This window comes from Hoplias malabaricus, chromosome Y (assembly GCF_029633855.1).
Source record: "Hoplias malabaricus isolate fHopMal1 chromosome Y, fHopMal1.hap1, whole genome shotgun sequence".
NCBI lineage: Eukaryota > Metazoa > Chordata > Actinopteri > Characiformes > Erythrinidae > Hoplias > Hoplias malabaricus.
In genome coordinates, this window is record NC_089820.1 from 61,315,119 (window position 1) to 61,339,770 (window position 24,652).

Genomic DNA, 24,652 nt, shown 5'->3' on the forward strand with positions numbered 1-24,652 from the left:
GATTGGGCTTTAGGATTTTTTTTTAAAGCTTTCTGAGAAATCCTGCTTTATGGAACAGCCGTCTGGTCCAGTCTGGTTTAAAATCATTTCATTTGATTTATTTTATTTGTTTATTTTTGTGCTGATTACCCCAAACAGACGTCATTTACAATGACCACAATAACGGGCTGTAGGGAGAATGAGGAGTGGAAAAAAACACAAAGGAAAATAGGAAATAATAATTTGCAGATTATTTCGGATATAAGCATATTTTTTTAATGCAATTTTACCAGATGCTTTTATACCCACTCACATATATATGCCTTGGACAAATGATATATGTTTTTTTATTTAATATGTATACATTAATTTACAGTCTGAATCGTTATCAATGGATGACTATGCAGAAGCACATAACTGTAGTGTCTGGGAACTCGTCCATCCGGGTACGCGGTGGGCTGCACTGTCGCGGTTCTGATTGGTTGTCTATCAGCAAAACGTTCTGCCATTGGCTGCGGTGGCTGTCCATCAGCGGCCGAATAGGCGGAGCGTCAGGTCGTGGCAGCGCCACAGAGCGGCACGTAAGTGGCCTGCAATATTTCTACAGAGAGAAGTTGTCTTTCTTGTTTGCGAAAAAAAGAGCAGGAACAAAGACGGGACGCTTATGTTCTTGGGTTCTAGCTGTGGTGGTGGCGTTACATTTCAGTCGCTGACGTGTTAGAGCTGAAAAGTTTACCCTGCGTTCACCTGCTGTTGTTTACGTAGCGCCAGGTAAGACAACAAAAATAACAACAATATCAAAGCTGTAAATGTGTATTGCATGGCATTTAAAGGTCTAGAATGGTGTAGAAGGACGTCTTACACGTTTTCGACGATGTGTAATCTGTGTTTGATAGCACAGTTTGATTAGGAGATGAATGAGAAGTTTGCTCATTGATTGTTCTGGTTCTTATATTCACCTGTTCAGGTAAATGCCATTTTTAAATCCTCGCTGTATAACACGCCTTTAAAGTACCACTGACATTGAAGATGATGACAGAAAAAAAGACTATCCCTCTATATATGTCCATTTAATGTTATTAACAATAGCATACTGTCAAACAATGCAGATGTATCAGACACCTATTGTTATTGTTTGTCAACCCTAACTAAGAGTATCATAGTGTTAAATATGAATGTATAAGGGGGGAAAGTGTTCTGCACCAAGCAATACAGACTGATCCATGTCCTCCAAAACAAGCCACTGCTTTTGAGTTAAATCACCTTTACGTGTGTGTCTCTGTAGGTGATGAACAACTGGGGGCGCCAGTTCCTCTAAAACTTTAGTAACTTCTGCCCCTTGGAGAGACCCCTTTGAGTCCTTTTGAGAAAATGGATGTGGCTAATCGTTGTAACTGATGGCCAGCTGTGGTAGCCATGATGGAGAACCACGTGTTGTTATCGGCAGTATATTGACTAAGACTCTATCCCAAATGGCTCCATGCTCCCTACATAGTACACTAGATGGCATGTCAGATCAACTGGCTTCTACAGCCAGATAGTACAGTATAATTTGGTACAGAATATTTAAGTATAACCTGCTTGCACTGTGGGGCACTGTAGGGTGTCATATGGGATTTAACATTCCGCTTTGGTTCGTTACAACCTCAATAGTACACTTCATAAGTACTGAACCCGGTTTCTGCGACTGAAGTGTGCTGTAAATGACAGCTGGCCAGTGTTTGGTTGAATTATGATTTCTATTAAACATGCATGCAGTACTTGGCTGGTTGTTATAATACCTTATTTCATGACATATTTAGTCTGCTATGTAGGAAGTATGCAGTCATTTGAGATTCCACATCTAACACCCTCTGAAAAAAAAGTCCTGTAAATCAGATATTAAGTAAATATAGACCATGTATGAGATTTGATCTGCTTTACCATCTTCAACTTATTTTCTACATCAGTGTCTTGCTAAAACACCTGCAGTTATGCTGCTATCTGGAACAGTTAAGATACGGGACCCATTTCCATTTTGAACACCTTATTTGAATATACATCCAGCAATAAATGAAAATGAAAAGGCTCCAGTTAGCGTTAAGCAAATAACATCATGCTTCTCTGGGTTAGCCTCTGTTCATTGTTAGCGTGTTAGCGGTGTTCGATCAGTGCTTTTCTGTAAGACTTTTCATACATTCGGACTTTATACTCTTTTTAATTTATTATTTAAATATTTACAGATTTTTAAACATAATTTCTGGACAGATTTGTGCATACACTCAGTTAAAAATATCTTACGTGATCAAATGCCTTTGACGTTTTGTTTGAAAAATTTCTTTAACTGACAGCACTGGGTGGATTTTTGAAATGCTTTTATTTTTTGAGAGACATGTCTGATTTAACACAGGGAACAATATATCAACAGCTGTTTAGCCTCATGGGTTTTATCGCTATATAAATATCATGCCTCCTGCTTTTACCTGTTCAGTTTTGACAGTAACATTCTCAAATGGAAATGTTTATGAATAGGAAAGAGTGTTTTTTTTGGAAATTCTCCATATCATTCTTAGCATAATTTTGAAATCCCTTCCTGTAAGTGGACCTGGTTATGGTGGGAATAAAGCAGAACTTCTGGTTCATTTATAGTGACGTTTGCAGCCTCAATAATCAGATTTTTATTATATTTTTATTATTATTGCTTGCTTTTACAGTAGTTTTTGTTCATGTCACAACAACAATATGATTTTCATATATATTTACGGTTAAGACCAATTCATAAAAATAGAAAATGCATTTTTTGAGAATCTTGTGAAGTGCTGACGTCTTTAAAGTTCTGTGGATATGGCAAGTTAAGGCATCAGCTAATTTGGTCATTTTACACCTGTATGTTTAATATAATTAAAGTTTCTTTTAAAAGAAAACCTGTCAATTGAATGTCTTTGTATGGCGTACTAAGGCGAAGTGTGTTATCTTTCATTAACCGTTAGCCACATTAGCTTCACTGCTCCTATGCAAAATTAAGAAAAACATTTACTGGACATTAACAATATCTTTCCTCGCAGAAAATGATGGCACCGTGGATTGGCCTTGTTCTTGTGGCAATGGCAGTATTTTCTAAAAGAGCAGAGGGGAAGAGAGACGAGGTGCTGTATTGTTCTGGTGAGTCAAGGTTAAATACTTCACATGCAAACACATCAGTGATGACGCCTATCACGTTCCTTTGACATTTAATATCAAAATGGCCAAAATGAGAATTCCAAAGTCGTAAACATCAATACATGGTGCAGTCTTTAATTCAGGGGTCTTGTGCTTGGGAATCAAACTCACAGACAAGTTGACAGAGTAGGCCAGGCCCTGCATGCTGCCCTCATGCAACAATTTGCCTTAGAGCCTTTGACAGTGGCAGCAGGGTAAATATGTTTGGTGTTGTGTTGTTATCAATTCTAAAGTTGTGTGTACAGTATTGAGTATTTCAGTTGAGTAGGAGTGCCATAATTTGAGCTTACACCTTCTTCTCAACTAACAGAAGAAGGCAGAAAAGAAGACTCGTGGGTAAAAGTATGGACACTTTTGGTCAAATCACATGTTGTTTGCAGTTTCTGCATCTTAGGATTCAAGATGATTACTTTACACTCCTTAGTTCATAAAATCTTACTTGAAGAAAGTTATATCCAGTTTTGGTGACTGCAGTTCAAAGGTTCTTCTTTTGTGTCTATTTCCTTTTTTCAGTTAGGGCTTAGAGCTTCATGTGCTTTGACACTTGTTGTCAACAATGTTGAGTTGTAGTCTCATGGTACAGGGATGGACACAAACAGCATTGGGTTTGTTCAGGTGGAGCTTGAGTGTCTCCTTACTATCAAACTTCAAATGGATACAGGTGGAAGATCTAATCTTATCTATCTCTCTATCTCTCTCTCTCTCTCTCTCTATCTATCTATCTATCTATCTATCTCTCTATCTCTCTCTATCTATCTATCTATCTATCTATCTATCTATCTATCTATCTATCTATCTATCTATCTATCTATCTATCCTCTTTTCATATTATATGTCTATAACTTTGATAACCTACATTTAGAAATGAAATCCAGCTCAAGCATGAGTTCTCATTCGGCCATTTTCTTCTTCCAGCACAATAGCGACACCAGTGTGGTTCTGTCCTGTTTCCCCAGTTTTCCACTGGCTGTTAATTCTGTTCCAGAAAGCGACCAATCCCTGCTTCTGTCTGGCACCGGTGTGGCACACTGTGCATCGCAGGTTCAATGACATTTTAAATACAAACCGGCTGATGGCCAGGTCTCTCTAAGCTGGTTTATTCTCTTGTGCTGGAGGTGCTGAGTTGTGTAGTCCAGTGTGTATCATTTGCAGGTTTGTGTATCACCAGAAACGGACATCCACAAGGACAAGCTTAACCTCCGTTTTACGAAGAACAAGGTTTTGTAACCTCCAAGTTTGGTGGGAGGTGTAATGTCCAGAGTTAGTTTGAATAGGTTTGAATCTTATTTGTGATCAAACGTTTTGGTTTTGCACCAAGGTCGGGACTGCATTCGGTAAATGTGATTGTTTTGATCGAAGTAGTGTTTTGAAAGTGTTCTCTCTTGTTTTGTTGTGGTATTGTGTTTACTGGGAGTGGTCAAGCCACTCCTGTTTCATTGTCGCTTTGTGTGAACTATAATAAAAATAGTTTGCCGTGTGAAACTACAAATAGAGTTGTATACATTTTCTGAAGTTGTTTAAATTCTGCATTTTGTCTGATTTATTGTATGTTTATGGAAATTATCGTACAATTCCAAGGCAGAAAAAAACTGAAATGTATTTACGATAACGTCAAGTCAAATCCTGCAGTACTTTTTTGTCAATTCTGCATTTGTACAGAACATAGAAAGGATTGAAATTACGTTACTCTCCTCTCCAAGTTGCAGTTAATATTAACAAAACAGACTAAATTCAGCTAAACTAACTAAGAAATCATTAGTAACACTGCAGTAGTTGCACACCTTGTCAAGAGATGACACAAGTGTCACGTACTTGAAATACAAGTATTTTTGCAACTGTTGTGATGTGGTCCATATTTTCCTTTTTTAAAGCAGTGGATTTAAAGAGCTCTTTGTAACACAGAGTTGATGAATGAATATGGTTTTAGTGGCGCTGTAGTTACACAGCTTGGGCATTTCAGTTTTGTATTGGGCTAGATGAGGTTGTGCTAAAGACAGCCAGCAGCAGGCCATGCTTCACGGTGGAAAAGTGGAACAGGGCTAAAGTTGAGCTGAAGTGTTATCAAGGTTTGAACGGATGTAAAAAACTATTTTACGAATACCACCCAAACTCCACGTTTTTGTTTTGCGATGTTTCATTTAACATGCATTCATGAGTTTCATTCAAATATTTACATTTCTTTGCTGTCATATTTTGTATTATGTTTTTTTGTTTGGGCCAAACTGTTTTCACAGCCTTAGAGAGGAAATGCTGTGGAATTTTAAAGGAGTGACGCTGCGGATGTTTGATTTAAGTAAACATCTTTGTTGAAAGTTGGACTTGAGGTTGTGTGAGGCACTGAAATGGGTTTTAAAACTTTGTCTGATATTTCTGAAAGAAACTACGATCTAATTTTCCTGGTATTTTGAATTTGTCACTTCATCTGAGGCAGATTTTTTTTTTTTACTTGAAAAAACTTTTCAAAATGTAGAGCTTTTACATTGGTGTATTCTGATTTCTCCTGTTAACTCCAGTCTGACTGTATCTGCGCGGCTAGTAACACAGTTATTAATGTTATTGAAACATTTAAAAGATGATTTAAAATTCTGTGCCCATAAACTCCGACAACTCTGCCCCATGCGTAACCTGAATTATTCCTGGATTTAAGAACAATCCCGGCACATTCGGAATCACTCTTGCGTGGGATCTGCACCTTCCCAAGGTGGTTGACCCCTTTTTTTTTTTTTTTTTTGGAAGTGATCCTGCAAAGAATGGTGGCATTAAAGCTGCTAGCGGCCACTGTTCTGAGCTGAGATTCGGTGTGGTTTTCTGCGTGGGCGTCAACACTCACTGCTCACTGATTTGGCATGAATCGTGTTTGTTGCTGGGAGAACAAAAGCAATCTGGTTAGATTTACTGTAAGATTAGCAGTATTATGTTTATATTGACTACGCTGATAAACAGCCATAGGGTAATAGCTGGAGCCTGGGTGTGTGGACTGTGTATGGATCATGATTTTCATTTTGGAATGTAATATACAGACCATTTAAAGATCATATCTCTTTACATATCAGTTTTATTCATATTTGTACCGTTAGGATTCATGAAATAGACGTGAGAGGCATACGCAAGGTCCAAATCCATTCATGGTCGTTTTATAAATGAGGCCTTCCATTCTGGATTATCTGTGGATTTTCCATGTCACGCACTCGGAAACAGTTTTGAAACAGAAACATTCCTGTCACCACTGATTTAAAAATAGGCTACTAAAGCTCTACCTTTATTTTAAAATGTAGTTTCACGCAAAGTTGATGATAATAACGTGATGTGTTCAGGGCATTTGTAAAAGCTTGTAAAGTTTTTCGTTTGAAAAATAGTCCACTGCATCTCAACATTCAGTTCATTTTAAAGATATTATATTATGATTCTGACCGGCCGAACCAGTTTCTACCTTTTAAATGGACGTTGTTTATTAACATTAGAGCCATTGTAAAAGACGTGATGTGTACTCTCTTATTGGCCAAGCTGGTAAAGTTGTATATTTGAATGATATCGACTGTTTCTATTAGCATTCAGACTGCTGTTTAAGACGTAATATGTATATTCTTAATGGTTATGTGGTTAAGGTTTATTTGTTTTAGAAACCTCCATTCGACCAATGTGTTTTAGCATGAAGTCAGTTGTAATAGACGTACATTCAAACAACGTTGACAGTGCACTAGCATTTGGGCCATTGTCTTTGACTCGATTCAAGTTCAAAATATAGCAAAAATAATTGTACCTAGCCACAGAGCACATTCGCAGTGCACTTTCCACGTAGGAATATATGATGATTCTGCAGTGGGCTGCAGTTACAAAGCTAGCATCAAACACTAGAGCATTCAAGGAGGTCGAAAGCTCAGATAAAGCCTGCTTTAAGCACCGCCCAAGCCCCGCAGTTTCCATGGAGATGGATCAAGCATGACTAAGCACTAGCAAAACTCAAGCCCAGCATTTCACCAGGAACTAACTTAAATGGATCCGTTTATTGAGATATATTTTTTTGTATACGTACCTTTACTGTACAAACAAAGAGCGCGTTATTTTGTATTTTTTATTATTTCAGTTCTTTAAGCACAGCAGTCATTATTTACACTGTGGAAAATGTTTGCCGAATGGACCAATAGAAGGCTTCAAAATGGCTTGGAATAAAAATGCATCGTCATTTTAACTTCTCTAAAGTTATCAATTTGGAGATACATGTTTGTTTGTTTTTCAGACACAAATAGATATACATTTTATCACGTGACGCTAAAAAAAGTCATTTTTCTTAAATGTCTGAAAATCAACATTAGCTTTAGCACTTTGTCCTGAGCGTTTTTATTTTCCTGACCTTGTGACCTTGCGATTGATTGAGACGACCTGTTTACCGTGTTCTTTTCAGCCCTCAGACCTGCGCCCGAGTCTCATTAATGAAATGGAAATCTGTGTTGGTCAAAATAGTTCTGAAAACATGAAACATTTCAATCGCAGCGATGCAGTTTAGCAAACTCAGCAACCTCTCTTCCATTAGCTTCTATCAGCCATTATTCAAATTCTGCTTCTTTATCTAATTTTCTGATTTATTCAATCTCTCCTCTCCACTGCTAATGCACTGTGAAGCAATGAAATGAACTGTAACAATCTCCATCTCCTCCAGCCTGCATGGCCATCGCAGATGAGCTCCACTACTCCATTAGCCAGATTGATCCCAAGAAGACTGTCAGCGTTGGAGGATTCAGGCTCAATCCTGATGGCTCTCTCACTGAGAAAACTGTAAGTTCCACTGTCACACACCCCTGTAATCTAAGGAACCTTAAGAAGTGAGTTCAGAGAGTTACTTTAGCTTTTTTTAATACTTTAGTACTGCTACTAATACGAGGCAAATCGAAACTCTAAGGTTCTGAAACACTTTTTAAAGTTTTAGAGAAGTTGAAAAACACGTGTTTGCAAATGTCTTTTCCGTTTCATCTCTGAGATCAGTTTAATGCGTTAAGGAGTGTGTTCAGAACCTAATCATTTGGATTTACTACATTTAACAACCTTTTAACACAATTAAAGGTTTTAAAAGAGTTGTATGACTCTGAAATGTGTGTAAAGTGATAACATCGAATCAGTTGATGGCTTCCACATTTGATTTGCAATCGTTGTTAGTGATTTGCGCTAATGTTTTGGGTTAAAGGTAAGTTCATGGTTGGAAGCACATACAAAATGTTGTTAAAACAACATATTTCCTAAAGAAACTTTTTTCTTTATACATTTATTATTAGTTTTACACGAGGTTTGTCAGATGTGTAGGTTTACGTTTAAACGTTTAATAGTCAATAAAATGTTTCTCGGACCTGAACCATTCCACATAACGATTTCTAAATGACTTATTAATATCACGTAGCAATTAAATGAGGCTGAAATTCATAAAAATTAATAGAATTCCCTTTAAGTAACAACACCCTGTTTGTTTTACCTTGTACTTTGAGAGTGGTTCTGGACGCAGGCCTTGGAGGATTTTAAAAGTCACCTTGAAATCCAGATCCATTTTACTTCATGCGTCTGGTTCCATTAAGCACTTCATTATGTCATCATTTTAAGGACATTTTATTTTCCTTTAAACATTGATCAGTGTCTTATAATTTATATTTATTCACCTCTTTTTATTGTGCTTTATTACTTTTCACAACAGCATCTCCCAAGCGTGGATTACGTCATTGTAATAAAATAATAAAATAAAAGTAATATTAACCAGTAATATCATGTTTCTTTTCCTCCTCCCACCACCTCCACCTATCGCCGAGAGAGAAAACAATCAGAGAGCTCAGCGACCCTCCCTGGTGCTGCATTTCACTCAGGAGCACCGTGTTCTGGGAGGAATGACGTGTTATGATTTCTGATTTACGTTAGTTTGTGTGGAAATAAATGTCAGAGCGCGATTCTTTGTTTTACGACTGATTTGCGGACTTTTTTTCGTGATCAATTCTTTATGATGATGATGATGATGATGATGATGATAGCTTTTTGGCAAGAAAAGGTGACAGGGGCGACTTGGCAAACGTCATGGTTGTGCTGTCAGACAAAAACCTCAGAGTTGTTTCAGTGGAAGGACACATTCATCACTTTCATTGGACGTTAATACAAAGCGATAATATTCCATGCCATTTTTTAACGTTTCAATCCGTCCATTCATCGTATAATTTTCCCACAATGTAAAAGAAGGAGCTTTCAAATTAGGACGAAGTGAGGAGATACAAGGTATTCTTCTGACAGCGGCGTTATGCAGCTTATTGCTTAAAGTACTTTAATGCACTTTATCTTCGGTTCTTTGAATCGAGAAACGGAAAACAGATTTCAGCGACGTATTGCATGAAGGTGAACTGTAAATGTGCCCCATTGTGTATCATTCTATTATTGGTTTGTGCTGTGGTCTAGCACTAGCTGCAGTAGATGCGTCATTAACATAGGCCTCGATACTCTGCAGATAGGGTCAACAGATTTTTCTGTGCTCTGAAAATGACTTGTTCACCGATAGGTCTTTATTATATTACGATAAACTATTCCAGTCGTCCAGTATTCCTTTGCTATCATGTCTTAAACTCAGCTGGAATTTGACTGAATGAATGAGAAGGATTTTAGGCCAAACCTCTAAATGACTGAAGAGGAATAATATGCAAAACAAAAGTTCACAAAGGTGCGAATATTTTGAAACTCGCTTTGATCTTTTGCGGTTTTTCACCTCGTAAAAAAACAGAGCCAAATGTAAGTTTGGCAGCTTTCAAAATCCGGTGCGTTTTTGTGTTGAAAGCTCTCAGCGGACGTAACAGCTCTCCGTTATTTTTACAGTAATGACTCCCATCAGTGCTGGAGTTCAGAGGTGGTGGTTCATCAACAGGAGAAAAACAGGATGGAATTTGTAGACATTTCTGCAAACTTTGACCCCTTCCAGGGAGGTCATTCACTTTTGACTCGGAAAATGCCACAATTATTTCAGCACGGTTTCATTTACATGTTTGGTGGAAATCGGGGTGTTTGCTCTTTGGTAAAGACACTAACGTTTTGTTTTTAAATAAAGCATCATGTGTTTATTCAAACCAGGTTGGGTTTTTTTTTAACCTTGCTCCTGTCTTGACGATTAATGATGAGATTTTGTTTGATTATATTTTTTTGTGTTATTTAACCAGGGCTCTGCGTTCTGAGCATTTCTCGAGACCCAAATCAAAGTTGAGGACCAGTATATTGTCATTATCAGATCTAACTTTTTGAGGTCATTTTAGGTTTCCCAAACTTTTCGTATTTGGCGAACTTTTGTAATTGTAGTCTTCTTGGCTGTGCACATAAATGTTTGGATTATTTCCCTAGGTTTGACTGAAAAACATTTTTTTTTTAAACGATGCATTTTTCACGTGTTCTAAATATTTATCGGTGGCTCGTATTTTTTTAGCACCTTCCCACTTCGTTTTTATTGTCCACATTCATTGTTTTTTAACTATTTGCCTGTTTTTTTCCCTTTTATTTATTTTATTTTACACTTTTTTTATTTATCTCCTTCATACTTTTCATCAACTTCAAGATTTATTTACTTTTCTAAATTACCTACGTTTCTGAGGATTCCAGTAGAGTTTCTTTAAAACTGAGGCCCAACTAAAGAAGGAAACCTAAGGCCAGATCCCTGAGTGACTCCTCACCCCTGCTCCTCTGCAGATGTTCGAGGCTTTGGAGGACTCGTAATGCTTGCTTGGCCAAAGGGGGCAGTTTTAACTGTTTCCTCCTTAACTGTGGTGTCAGTATTTAAAGGTCAGACCCAATGAACTCAAAGCCCTGACCCCTGCTATCCAGGGAGCGTCATTAGGTGGCTGACTCTCCTATTGATTGGGGGTTAATCTCCTTTTGATTGTACCCTCTGACTAATAACAAGTGTTTACTCTGGCTGAGAAAGCTCTGGCTTTTCGCTGCTGTTTCTGAGAGTCAACCTGGGCTTGTTTACGCTACAGAGGAAGTGAATAGTAGTTTAATAGCTCTGCAGACTGGCCACGGTGGATCTGAGAGTGGGATTTCATGAGTACACCTTTTAAAGCAGCATGAGCTTTAGGTAAAATTCCACCAAATTAGTACAATTTCTACATCTATTCAGCTAAATTTCCGTTGCTTTCCAGTGCTGTTGAATGGAACCAGACGTCTCTGTGTTTTATGTCCCCTCCACATCCACAAATAAACCTGGATGTATCTTCTGAGATTTATACGGGATGTTGATGCTTATGTTAGAAATTTAAAGTATTCATTATTTTGGACTCATTGGCTCAACAAGGCCTTACATTTCAGTCTAAAACCCTGTCTCAGACCCATCAGGCAGTGCTTTCATTAGTGTTTAGTGTATAGCTTTACGTTAGAGGCATTAAACCCTTGGCTCTGACCAACCACAGACCTTCATTTCAGGCCACGTTCAACGACTGATTTTATTATGAACAAATGTTGAAAACTCTACAGACGTTTCTTTTCATTCACGAGTTTGTTTCAGCGCGGGACGTGATGTTTTTCCAAATACAGCTGTTAAGTTGTAAAGTTTCATTCAGGGAATATGTAGCTGTGAGCTTTTCAGATAAAACGTAGAATCCAGAAACACATAATCAGGTCATGTGTTGTGCTGTGGGCCTGCATCTTTTAAAACAAGTATTAATTACTGTTTCACCACTAGCTCCAGCAACAGTGGCCTTCTACCCGTTTTGTACAGGGCCCCAAGGGTGTTTAACACTGTCTGTAGGTGACACTGGATGCAGGTTAATTATTCCGTATATTAGTTTTATTCGGTTCACACTGGCTGCCTGTTAAACTCTGCACTGAGGTCATGCTTGTGACATTTAAACCAGTCTGTGGCCCTGGGTTATCTCACTGATCTGTTAAAGCGCTATAGCTTTTCAGCTGAGGCAGGTCCTAGGATCACTTTCAGCTCAGTTGGTGGAACATGGTGTGGTTCTGTAGCTTCTGAACATTGGAATAAGAGTTATAGAAGTCAAGATGTTGTTTTATTATTATGTGGAAAGTAATTTAGTCATTTCTCTTTTTCTCCTTACATTTGGTGAGCTCATTTTTATTAAGGTCCTATATATTGACTACCTGCGCCTCTAAAGCCTCACTGTTGGTTCCAATGGAGAGTCAGTGGAGGATGGCATCCCTGAGAAGCCTTTTCTCTGCTGGGCTTTCCTGCCCCCCCCCCCCCCACACCCCACACCCCACACCCCCCCTCCTCCTTTATTCCGGGAGAAATTCTTTATTGACAGCTCCTATTCAAACCCCTCAGACTGTTACGGCTAGGAATTTAATTCCCCATTTTCAGGATTGCATGATAAGCACCAGGCGAGAGGATGCAGCACAGAAGCCGAGCCGTCCTCTCTGACTCAGATACAGAGGCACTTTTTTATTTATTTATATTTATTTATTGTGTGTGTGTGTGTGCGCAGATTTAACCCCTTCTGCCATTCAGCATGCTCTATCTACTTTAATGAGTTGCATTTCAGGGCATAATTGGCCAAGATTTTGGACTATATTCTATTCTCTTGCTGAAGGCAATTCAAACTCTGACCTTGTATTTCCGGCACGTCTTTTTGATGCCAATAATCTCCACTGGCGTTTTGTTATTTATTTATTTTGTATTTTTTTTATTTTTTTTAATTGCCATTCTTCATTGCTACTGGAGGCGATGGTCGCTTAATTCTAATTCTCCCTCTTCATTATTTTTTAAAGCATCTCAGTACCCCAAAAGTTGATTGTATCCCACCTTATCTTCTTCTCAAGTCTGTCCAACTACTTTTTTTTTTTCTTCTTCTTCTTCTTCTTCTTCTTCTTCTTTTTTAATTAAAAAACTGTGAGGGATGCGTGGATGGGTTGCTTCTCCGTCCTTCCATGGAAGCTTTTGTCTTATTTGTGACCAGATGGCAGTGAGCCACGGAAGCTTCTTTGTGTCCTGGAGCCTCGGAGGAGGACAAAAAAAGGGAGAGAGGGAGGGTGCAAATAAAAAAAAAAAAAGGGGGGGGGGGGGGGAAGTGCCTCCATAATGTAATGAGCGAGACCGGAAGGGTCCATACTGTGTTTGAAAAGGGGCACAGGGGTCAAGGCATATATCCACATCCAACACCAAATCCAGCTCATCTGCAACCTGCTCTTCTCTGCTTCTTCTGCCCCCAGAACCCCAAACAGCCCCCCCCCCCCCACCCTTTCACTCATCTCAGTGGCATATCTAGGATCTTATGAGCCCCAGCGTAAGAAATGAATGCCCCCCTCCATAAGAAAATGACTTAATGAATACAAAATGACAGTGTAATTTGCTGGTTTACTCCCTTCGGTGATGTCTCAGACGAGACCGGCGTCAACCCGAATGTTTACATTAGATTAGTGCAGTGGTTTTATTATAGTGAATAATGAATGTGTTGTCAGATTAATGTGTGTGTTTTTACTGGATAAACTTTGAGCCCTGAGTGAGCAGTTTTGTCCGTTTTTATGGTTTATGAAGAAGTTTTATCTTCTCTGGACAAAAGTCCTGTTTTGTAGCTTTTCTAAATGAAAATAAGTGAAGACTACCACGTGGTGAACACACTTTAATGTCGTTTAATTCACAATTTCTGTTCAATTGCAGCGTATTGATGTTAATCCATGCACATTTTATTTCATAAGTTTTATCTTTCCTTAAACACGGCAAGATTTATAGGAGACCGATATAAACCCAATATTTGCACCCCCCCCCCCCCCAGTAGTAACACTGCTGAGTGGTCTGACAGGGGCAAAACGTCCTGCTTTGATCATCGGAGGGTGGAGGAGAGGGAACGGCCTGAAAAGGATGACTCTGCGCTGTTTACCCTGCTTTACCCTGCACTTGGCTGCTGTTGACAACTTCCCCCACCCCACCGCTTATCCCCGCTTTATCCCCCCTCCTTAACCCCTGCCTTTACCCCCCGCCCCGCTTCCCATTCTCTGACGGTCTGCCCCCCTCCCTGTGCCCCTTCCCCTTTCCCCTTCCGGGGGAGGCCACAGGGGCGGGGCAGCGGTGCACCTTGACCTGTCTAGACGCCGCTGCTTGGTTTTGTTCCGTTGCCAAGGCACAGGGACCTGCTTCTCCAACTTTACACTTTAGAGACGCAGGTTAAAAGTCAGCCGTAGTGGCAGTGGGGCTCATTATTGTTTTTTTTTTTTTTGGGCTCCCCCCCACCACCACTCTTCCTTTCAATACAGAACGGAAGGAAAAAGGTCATCAACATGACCTGGATGCCCTCTATTATTATTTTTTGAAGGATATACATATATTTTTTGTTTAAACTGGGGGAATATTTTTCCCCCCTTTTTGATTAATTCATCTTCAATTCCTCCGTCCTGCCAGGTTCCACTTGCCAGGTCTGAGACTCACCTGTCTGAGCTGCTGGATGGAGTGTGTAACAACATGAGTGACTATGCTCTCTACGAAGAGCCTGACACCAAAGAACAGAGCTACAGGAGATTTGCCCCGAGGAGTGGTGACAGCAGCAATTTCCCTGATTTCAAAAATTTTAAATTTGACGGACCAGAGGGTTCTAACTCCTTGAAATTTGCTGTGAGTATTTTTGTAATTATTATTTTGTGTTATTTCCACTTTGCTTTGACCGTGAAAAAGTTTCCAAACTGCACTTGCTGAGGTTTAGGGGGAAAAAAAATGTAAAGACATTTTAAAATGGAAGGATAAACATATTTGTTTTGTTTAGTTTTTTCTTTACATGATTTTTTTGTAAAGAGCTGCTTAAGGCAATTTAAACAGTTGATTTCCAAAACATTTATGGAACAAACTTGTATTATATACTTTTATAATAAAATAAAAATCACTGTAGTCCACGTAGTTACGGTATTGACTCTTAAAGGGGATTAATCCCGTTTGAAATGTGATATATTGTAGTTTTGCATGAGTTTACGATGTTTATGACGTAAAACTGAGTACAGAATTTTTCATATTTAAAATTGGATCATGGATCACATTAAGATTGAATATTTATGCCTAAAGATAAAATGCTACAGTGTTTATGTGATTTCTAAATGCTCACCAGTATTTGAAATCCATTTCCATCAATCCTAGTTCTACATTTTAGTACATAGTTCTTGTGACCAGTGATTATCATGCAGTATAAGTGTATTTGTGAAAAATCAGACATCTCTATAGAGCGTATAGCAATATTCCTTAGTTTTTGTAAATACTCGGACTGATAGAAATGACTTTTCATGCCTCTGCCACATGAGCTTCCCAAGATGGCAGCCAACCTGCCAGTGTTGTAGGGCTAAAGATGGCTGCCAGCTCATACTTAGGACATACCATTTTGCTTTGAACCCAACCCTTGTCTTTCTCTCTCTTTTTCTCTCTCTCTCTCTTTCTTTCTCTCTCTCTCATTCTCTCTCTCTCTCTCTCTCTCTCTCTCTCTCTCTCTGTCAGTGTGAAACAATTGTGGAGGAGTTGGAGGATGATATCATCTCCTTGTTCTCTCGCGAAGAGGAGCATGTGTCCCAGAAGCTGTGCAGTGAAGTATCAGGTAGGGACTAAAACTGCTGGCTTGGCCTTGTGTTTAAGCCTGGATTACCTCAGATGGAGCTTAGAGAATGTGTGCACCAATGTAAATAGGATTCTGGTTTGGTTTTGTTCTGGTTCGTTTTCTGTAGAAGTCTGTTAGATTTCATGGATCATAAAACTATTACTTTTCTGGGTATATCAGGAATATTGTCAGTGTTATAGCAGTGGCATGTGTCATAACAATGATCAATTAGTTTTTAAAATGCGTAAATTATTGTATAATATTTTATGACACTATAAAAAATATATATATATAAATAGATACCATATAATAATTATGTCGTTAGATTAAAATGTATAGTTGTAGTAGTAGTCCAGAAAGAGAATAGAGAAACTATTTAAACTGCATAGTAACAGGCAGCTGATTGGGTGGCAGCCTGTTATGCCATTCTTTATATATGTATAATTTTTTATTTATTTAAATTCCCACTATCCACTCATATCTTTCTCTGTCACACATTTTTTAAAGTAATGCTGAAATGTAAATTTTTCTCCTATAAAATAGTCCTGATGTTTTTTGTATTATTATTATTATTATTATTATTATTATAAATAAAATGTGATTTTTTTTTATGTATTTATTTATTTTTGTAATAAACTGATGAGGTCATTTTGGACAGTGTAGCCCTGAAGAAAGAAATGATGAAAAATGTGTCCAATAAATGTAGAAAATACATTTATAGTATTTATTTATTTATACAAATGTTTTAATTTTTTCATACAGCTACAGACAGAAAACACAAAGAAAAATGTATTATGTCTTTTATTAATTTATTTTCACACATGGAAAGAAGTTAATAATTCTTTTGGAAGAAAGAAAAATATATGCCATTTCTGGACAATCAATTCAAAATTTTTTTTTTGCATAATTCAGCATTTTATAAAATAATCACAGATGCTATCTCTTGCACAGGCTATGTTTCTGATGTTTGGAGATAAAGTAAACAACAATTGTGCATTAGAATATACAGAACAACACTTCAAAATTATTTTCATTTAGAGCGTTCTTTGAGTAGGAGTGGCTAAATTTTTGGACATGACTCTGTATGGTGAAATTGTTTTAATGTATAGAGATATTGTATTTTTGCCAAGTCACTATGGTGTCATTTATGGAATATTGTGTAGTATTGTGTGTCAAATCATGTGCTGTTTGTTTACTTTAGCAACTGCGTTAGCCCTGTTGTGCTGTATTACTGAATCGTATTTGCACTGAGGTTATTCTATTCTATTCATACAACTCCGAGCTGAGACGAAAATCTGGATCTGTGTATCCACTGTATGAGCCCCCACTCCCTATAGCCGCCATTTTGTTTTAACCCTGAGACGGCTATGCTGGGGCTTGGCATTTACAAACTGACACAGTCAGACTAACACAGCTCAGAGAGGATGAGGGTTGTACGAGCTTAGCGTGTCTAGAAGACCTCACAAAAGTGACGAAATTATGATTGATTTGTTTGATGAATAAAGCATAGATTGTACTCATTGGTATTTGTCGCTATATAAATATATATATGTTATATCAGATATGGTCTCTTTACAGATGGGGCAAAGACATTGTGCTTCAATTTAAGTTAAAGGGAGAAGATTTTATTCTTTATTTTGGCCAATGCAGTTTGTCCATGTGTTGTGAAATCTTTTTTTTTTTTCTTTTCCCAAATTATGTTAAAATTTTGAGGATACAGGGTTTTGTTCCCATTGCAGATTCATGGGTCACTTCTTGTTCTTCTATCAGTCATATTTTCACTGACCAAAAAACCCTACCCCCAAAAAATTATCACCATTATTTTGTAATATATATTTACATGAATGTACATCTTTTGAGTGCAGTATCTTTCATGTACACTTTATGACGTGGAATAAAGTTATAGATATAAACATTTTTTTATGTGTTTTATCCTCAGATCACTGTAAAAGCAGTGTATTTAAGCATGGAGAGCTGTAGTCTGCTGGACAACGCCAGAAGAATATGAACCGTAACCATGGACCAATCAAAGACAAGAGTTTAAATCATGAAATAGCAAATGTTTTATAAGAATACACCATTTTCAGGTGTAATATTTTGATAATTGATAATAAAGGGTTTTTAAATGAAAAATGTATTTTTCTTGCTTATTTTAACCCTCGGTTCTATATTCAAGAAATGACAAAAATTAAAAAGTATTGGTGATTGATTGATGGTTGTAGATAAATTAATGCTTAATTTAGATTTATGTTTAGTGCTCTTTCTATTACACTTTGAGCTGTTTGAAATTTCCATTAAAGTCGTTTATAACAACGAAGTACTTTGCTTTAGCTGTTTGTAAATAAAGCTGCGATCTGAGATCCTTTCTTGGACATTAAAGGACGTATTGGATGGTTTAGTTTCTCTGTTGTTCAACGTTTGCTGCATTTTTAGTTGTTTATTGTTATTTCAGGGGTCTTTTAACTTGGCATACGGTGAAATCCAGGGTAATATTTGACATTTTTTGTTTATGAGTCATGGTATTGATAGGAACCCGAGGTCAGAACGACTGCACCATGACTATAGCCACTTTATTTACTATACAAAATATTCATTAATAATTTAGCATTTATTCTTACCATCTCCTGCACATTTAATAGGGATTAGCTTTAAAATTTGCAGCTCTTCCTGTGTATAATTTTGCCACAAATGTACAAACGAGTCGGTAATTTAAGAGCCATTTTGCTTCCAAACACTCTTATTTACTTTGTTTTCACCTGAAATATGTAGCTAAGCACATGTTCACATAAACAAACATGTGGAACTGCACATCTCCAGTATTTACCTTTCCAATTTGGGGGTGGTGCAAATGGGGAAAATGGGGAAAAAAAAACCAAAAAACATTCATGTAGTCCCCATTTGTAATTGAATTTTGGCGGTTTTTTAAACATAAGCTCAGTCATAGGTGGAGAAGTACGTCTAATAGCGGGTCCTTCACCTAGAGTGCATGTTTATAATCTACCAGAGGGACATTTGGAATACAGCCTTGTGTGAATAAGCCAAGTTTAGTGCACTATATAGTGTAGGGAGCTGGTGGAGATTCTTGTTTAACGCCCTTTCTCTCGGCTTAGCGTGCTCTAAGGCGCCTGCGTCCCACTGCGGGGGGCTACATCCCGTCCTGCAGCAGATTGGGGGGTGGTTGGGGGGTGAGAGGGCGGAGTTCAGCCCTCTGTACGGAAATCCTCCTGTGGAAGGTTCCTGTAGGCAAACCTCAAGTTTTGAGTGGAAATCTTTATATTATGTAGCGGAAGTTTAATCTGCAACATGCATTTGTTCTTGCTTTTTAAGAACTACCAAACTGCTGTTTTTATATTGCAAATATTCTATGTTTTAAAGCTGCACAGAGCCTATACGCTCCCCAGCATTAGGATTGTCCCAGAGTGGAACTGCATTCTCTGGAACGTTGGAGCACCATCCAGTACATTTGGAATGGTTTGGAGTGGGGCAATGGGATTCAGAGCTATTTATCCAACATCACAACCTGACTTTACTAATGCTCTTGTGGCTGAAAGAAGTAACATCTTTATGGAAATAATCCCAGATCTAGTCTAAAGCATTCCCAGAATAGCGGAATCTGGGATGATGCCATAACACACCCACCCATATTTAAAAAAAAATACTTAAAAATAAAGCAGCCAGAAAAGATTCTCTCCTTTGGCGATGCCATGGCAACTTGGCTGTGTGATGTTGCCTGGTTACGGTTTCCAGACTCATCACAGCCAGGGGTGGGTGCGCTGACATCAGCCTATTACATCACTACAGATTTTTGGTGTACACCCTTATGCATGGGATGCTGAGATGCCACTGTGTCCAATGTTTACGCTGAAGTGAAGGGGCTCACGTCACTCTTTCCCCTCCGATAACGAAAGGGTGGTTCTTACTGCCTCTGATCCAAATGATTTGGACGCTGAGCTGCTGAAAGGCACCTGAGCGCTGTAATACTGGGGCTGGATTGGACGTCTGTTGCTCTGCTTGTTTAAGTAACGCACCATTTGCTTTTGCCGGGTGATCGAACATGACCTTGGTTATTAATTTTCATGCAAATTATATAGCTTTCCTTTTTTTTTCTTTTTCTTTTCCCCCCTTCAATTTGTCATTATCAGCATACGCCTTGCAAACTGCTTGTAAATATGCTGGAGCTTGTTACACAGATGTGCTCTTAAAGAAATAATAATGGTTCCACTGGACATTTTTATACAATCTATGCAATTTACGGAAGTTCTTAATAAGCTTTGTGGGTTCTGTAAGATTTTTTATTTAAACATATGTCAGAATGTATATTTTAGTGATGGAAAGGTTCTTAAAGGTTCTGCAGTGGTTCCATTAATGTTCCAAAAACGGTCCTTGTACAGATCTGTGGGGGAACAAAATAAAAACATTAATTTGCACAGAAGGATTACCTTTATACTATTTTCTATGGCAGAAACCTGCAGTTCCGTTTGGCACTTGTGTGTTGTGCTCTATGGGCAGCATGCTGGCACTGCAGGAAGGGTGGCTGCAACATACACTCTTAAAAATAAAGGTGCTGCAAATGGTTCTTTGAGCGATGCCATAGAAGAACCACTTTTGGTTCCATAAAGAAGCATTTTTGTTTGAGAAATGTGTGTGTGAAAAACCTTTTAAAGGGTTAAAAATCCATCACTTTACCAATTTAAACATTTCAGCAGAAATGCTTCTTTATGGAACCAATAGTTGTTCTTCTGTAGCATCACTCAAAGAACCTTTGGTGGTTCCTGAGCTGGATCCTGGCCTCGGATCACTGTCTGTGAACAGTTTGGTGTGGTCTCCCTCTGTCCAAAACACTGTGAGTGACTCGACCAGTGTGTGATGACGTTTGATGGATTTGCTCCTGGTCCACGATGTGTTTACTTCAGTGACTCGGAGTAAACGCCAGACCCAACCCTGGTCAGAATGAAATAGTTACATGAATGAATGAATGAATGTCAAGTCTTTGTGTCAAAAGTGATCCAGGAAACACTTGATTCTTTGTAAAGCTTTTCCATGTCCCTCTAATACAATGACACTTTACAGTAAGTCATTGTTCAAAACGTCCTCAAAGTTAATTCAAACAAATGTCAGAATCCAAAGTGCTGCACTGTGAGAAAAACTGTCACTGTGGTGGTTTCATTCATTCATTCATTATCTGTAACCCTTATCCAGTTCAGGGTCGCGGTGGGTCCAGAGCCTACCTGGAATCATTGGGCGCAAGGCAGGAATACACCCTGGAGGGGGCACCAGTCCTTCACAGGGCAACACAGACACATTCACACACTTACACGTACGGACACTTTTGTCCGTTTTTGGACCGTGGGAAACCGGAACACCCAGAGGAGTGCTTTGACACAGGGAGAACACACCACACACCTCATTGATAGTCACCCGGAGGAAACCCACGCAGACACAGAGAGAACACACCACACTCCTCACAGACAGTCACCCGGAGGAAACCCACGCAGACACAGGGAGAACACACCATACTCCTCACAGACAGTCACCCAGAGGAAACCCACGCAGACACAGGGAGAACACACCACACACCTCACAGACAGTCACCCAGAGGAAACCCACGCAGACACAGAGAGAACACACCACACTCCTCACAGACAGTCACCCGGAGGAAACCCACGCAGACACAGGGAGAACACACCACACTCCTCACAGACAGTCACCCGGAGGAAACCCACGCAGACACAGGGAGAACACACCACACTCCTCACAGACAGTCACCCGGAGGAAACCCACACAGACACAGAGAGAACACACCACACTCCTCACAGACAGTCACCCGGAGGAAACCCACACAGACACAGGAAGAACACACTACACTCCTCACAGACAGTCACCCGGAGGAAACCCACGCGGACACAGGGAGAATACACCAAACTCCTCACAGACAGTCACCCGGAGGAAACCCACGCAGACACAGGGAGAACACACCACACTCCTCACAGACAGTCACCCGGAGGAAACCTACGCAGACACAGAGAGAACACAAAACACTCCTCACAGACAGTCACCCGGAGGAAACCTACGCAGACACAGGGAGAACACACCACACTCCTCACAGACAGTCACCCGGAGGAAACCTATGCAGACACAGGGAGAACACACCACACTCCTCACAGACAGTCACCCAGAGGAAACCCACGCAGACACAGAGAGAACACACCACACTCCTCACAGACAGTCACCCGGAGGAAACCCACACAGACACAGAGAGAACACACCACACTCCTCACAGACAGTCACCCGAAGCGGGACTCGAACCCACAACCTCCAGGTCCCTGGAGCCCATTTCATCTCTAGGACACATATTATGTTCTTTTATTTTACACAGTTCTATAATAAAATCTTACACATCTCATTCTAGAGAAGAGAATGTAATGGACCTTTAGGGAACACAACTGGACTTTAACACCAGTGATGTATCTTTAAACATAGTTCTATGTACTGTTTGACACTCAGACGGGTGTGATGTAGCCTCATGAACCCTGATATAAAATAAGCAGTTACTCAACACACTTCTGATGCTTTTTTTATGAGAACATTGGCCTGATTGATGTTTGTAGAGTTACAGAGCTCTGGCTGTGTTTTTTTGACATTCTTGAAAGTGTTGACAGTATGTTCCTTTGTACAATAACGGTGCTCTGTGTTTGTATTTACTGGAAGGAGAAAGTAAGCCAGGGAGGAACATCACAAGACCAGTAATGTGAGTCCAGATGTCACAGAGTGGTCAGCGTCCCCAAACCTTATCGCCCTCGCACGGCCACAAAAGTGTGTAATTAACTTAAAGCCTTTTTTTCCTCTCCTCTCACTTCTTTTCATCTTCCAGGAAGCTGGCCTGGTTTGTGTTGTCCAATGTAAGGCTGGCTTGCGGCCTTAGAAAGTAGCTTTTCCCCTTTGTGCTCGGCCATTTCTGCACCCCCCCTCCCCCCCCCCCCAACCCCGACTTAAGCCTAAATACATGACAGATCAAGGGTTACCAAGGTGCTGTTGGCAAGGGCTCAAAGTGACCAGACAAACCCGAGCCTCATTTCCTATGCGTGCTAAACTCTTAAAAAATAAACGCTGCGGAATGGACTCTCTGGAGCGCCCTGAACTTTTCAGTGAACGGTTCTTTTGAGCTGTTTTTCTCAAACGGGGTGTGTGTGTTAAAGGTCTTACACCAATTAAAGGTTTGTCTTAGTATTGTACGGAGAAGCCAAGATCAATTTAAGATTAAGAGGCATTTTTGAGCTTTAACTTCAAGGATAACACTCTTTTTGCTTCTTCAAAGATCAGTCGTAGAAGTTGGTTGCATTTTTTGGCTTTGTCTGAGAAAAAGAACACCATCCGCCTCATTCTTTCATCTCCAAAGGTTCTTCTTTAGTGTCTATTTCTTCTTCACTGTAAGGGCATCTTGATAGCTCCACATCCTTTCAGACCCACAACATGGAACCAATCAGCTGTGAGCTGGTTCAGATCTGAAGTGAAAGTGGAAGTGCTTTACACCGTTGTTAGGGGTCCCATGTATTGACTAAGCATTTTATAAATTATATATATATGTTATTCAATGGAACCCTGCAGGTTATGCTTGGCTTCACCAAACGTTCCTTTAAGGAACCAAATACTGAAAGGTTCTTTAAGAAATGAATAGTGTTTCTCCATTGACCCCACCCCCCTTTCCTTATTTGAGAATTGACATTAAAACTTATGAATCATTCACAGGTTTCTTGAGAATGATTGGCTAAGGGCTTGGGTGAAGGTCCTCTTTGACCCCCTCAGAGAGGTCTGCTGCTGTACTCCGACCCCACCACACACTGACTGATGATGCATTTTGTAAAATTGCCTGAAGTCTAAAGCAGGAAAAAAGCAGGAAGATCCCACTTTCTTTCACAAATATGAGCTGGAGAGTGGACTTGCTAAGTTCAGCAGTGAGCTCCAGCATTAACTTGTATTCTAACAAGATTAAAATATATTTGTCCTGGAGATTAGCATACTTAAGTCCTCCTTTTGGCCTTCTCGGCGCTAGCGAGCGGGCTTTGATCTGTGTTGTGTGGCGAGGGCCCGGCTACTGCCTGGCCATCGGAGAAGTGAGTGTGAAATTAGCCTGATGTCATCCCCATTCTTCACCTTCGCCCATCTTTCACCGACCTTAATTATATTTCCGCCACAAAGCCCCGGCGCTTCATTGCATATTCAAATCGGGACTAGGAAGCGTTTTTTGGGGAAAACTATAGATAAATAACTCAGTGGGGGAGGGGTCAGGACGGGGGCCCTTTTGTATGAGGGGGCCAACAGGAGACGTCAATACTTTTCTGATATGTATTTTCTTTTGGAGTGTGACTGGCCTTTGCCTCCACCATTCGTTGGAGTTCAGCTTGGGGCATGGGTCTCGGTGTGACAAGGCGGCTGCGTCTCTAGAAGGAAGGAAGGTAGGACCCATTGGGTGTGAGGGTGAGGGTGAGGGAGAGGGGCTTTTTAATAACAAAAGGCAGATGTTTTTTTGTTCGGAGCGGGGGCAGCCTCGTCACAATCGACCTGCGTGAAAACTTTGAGGCTAAGAGTCTAAGAGTGAGGTTTGGGAGACGGATGGCTCATTCAGACCAACGGCCCCTTGTAGGTTATGGGCTCAGACCGGGGCCCATACTAATGCTATTTTCATAGCTGGAGAATGTAAAGCTGAATGGATTTCCACTGCGGTGATTTCCAATAGCGTTTTTTGTTTTTGTTTTGTTTCGAGGCAAAGAACACAGTCTATTTTACTGTATTCCACTGTTTTTGTACCACGTTAAGCTGTAAATCCTGAGGTACAAATGCTGTCACTGTGTTGTCAGTGTAATGTATTCAGTGCCTTAAGTTTTGGAATATAATTTCACCATATTTCTGGTCGGTGTGGAGTTTTGTTTTCTTCTTTTTTACATTAAGAAGTT

The 24,652-nt window shown here is 39.7% G+C and overlaps 1 protein-coding gene across 1 annotated transcript; it reads left to right on the top strand.

Moving 5' to 3' along the window:
- The first annotated feature begins 532 nt into the window (after window positions 1-532).
- On the top strand, window positions 533-17,873 carry LOC136679479 (protein canopy-1-like). The gene is made up of 6 exons (XM_066658010.1): window positions 533-750; window positions 3,024-3,120; window positions 7,835-7,950; window positions 14,531-14,740; window positions 15,605-15,701; window positions 17,641-17,873. Exons 2-6 carry the CDS (start codon window positions 3,027-3,029, stop codon window positions 17,679-17,681), a joined length of 558 nt encoding a protein of 185 aa, XP_066514107.1. The 5' UTR covers window positions 533-750; window positions 3,024-3,026; the 3' UTR covers window positions 17,682-17,873.
- The last annotated feature ends 6,779 nt before the right edge of the window (window positions 17,874-24,652 follow it).

Coding starts and splice junctions, on each gene's coding strand:
- LOC136679479 (XM_066658010.1), top strand. CDS start 3,027: ATGATGGCACCGTGGATTGGCCTTGTTCTTGTGGCAATGGCAGTATTT. Junction 3,121..7,834: donor CGAGGTGCTGTATTGTTCTG/GTGAGTCAAGGT, acceptor CATCTCCTCCAG/CCTGCATGGCCATCGCAGAT. Junction 14,741..15,604: donor CTAACTCCTTGAAATTTGCT/GTGAGTATTTTT, acceptor TCTCTCTGTCAG/TGTGAAACAATTGTGGAGGA.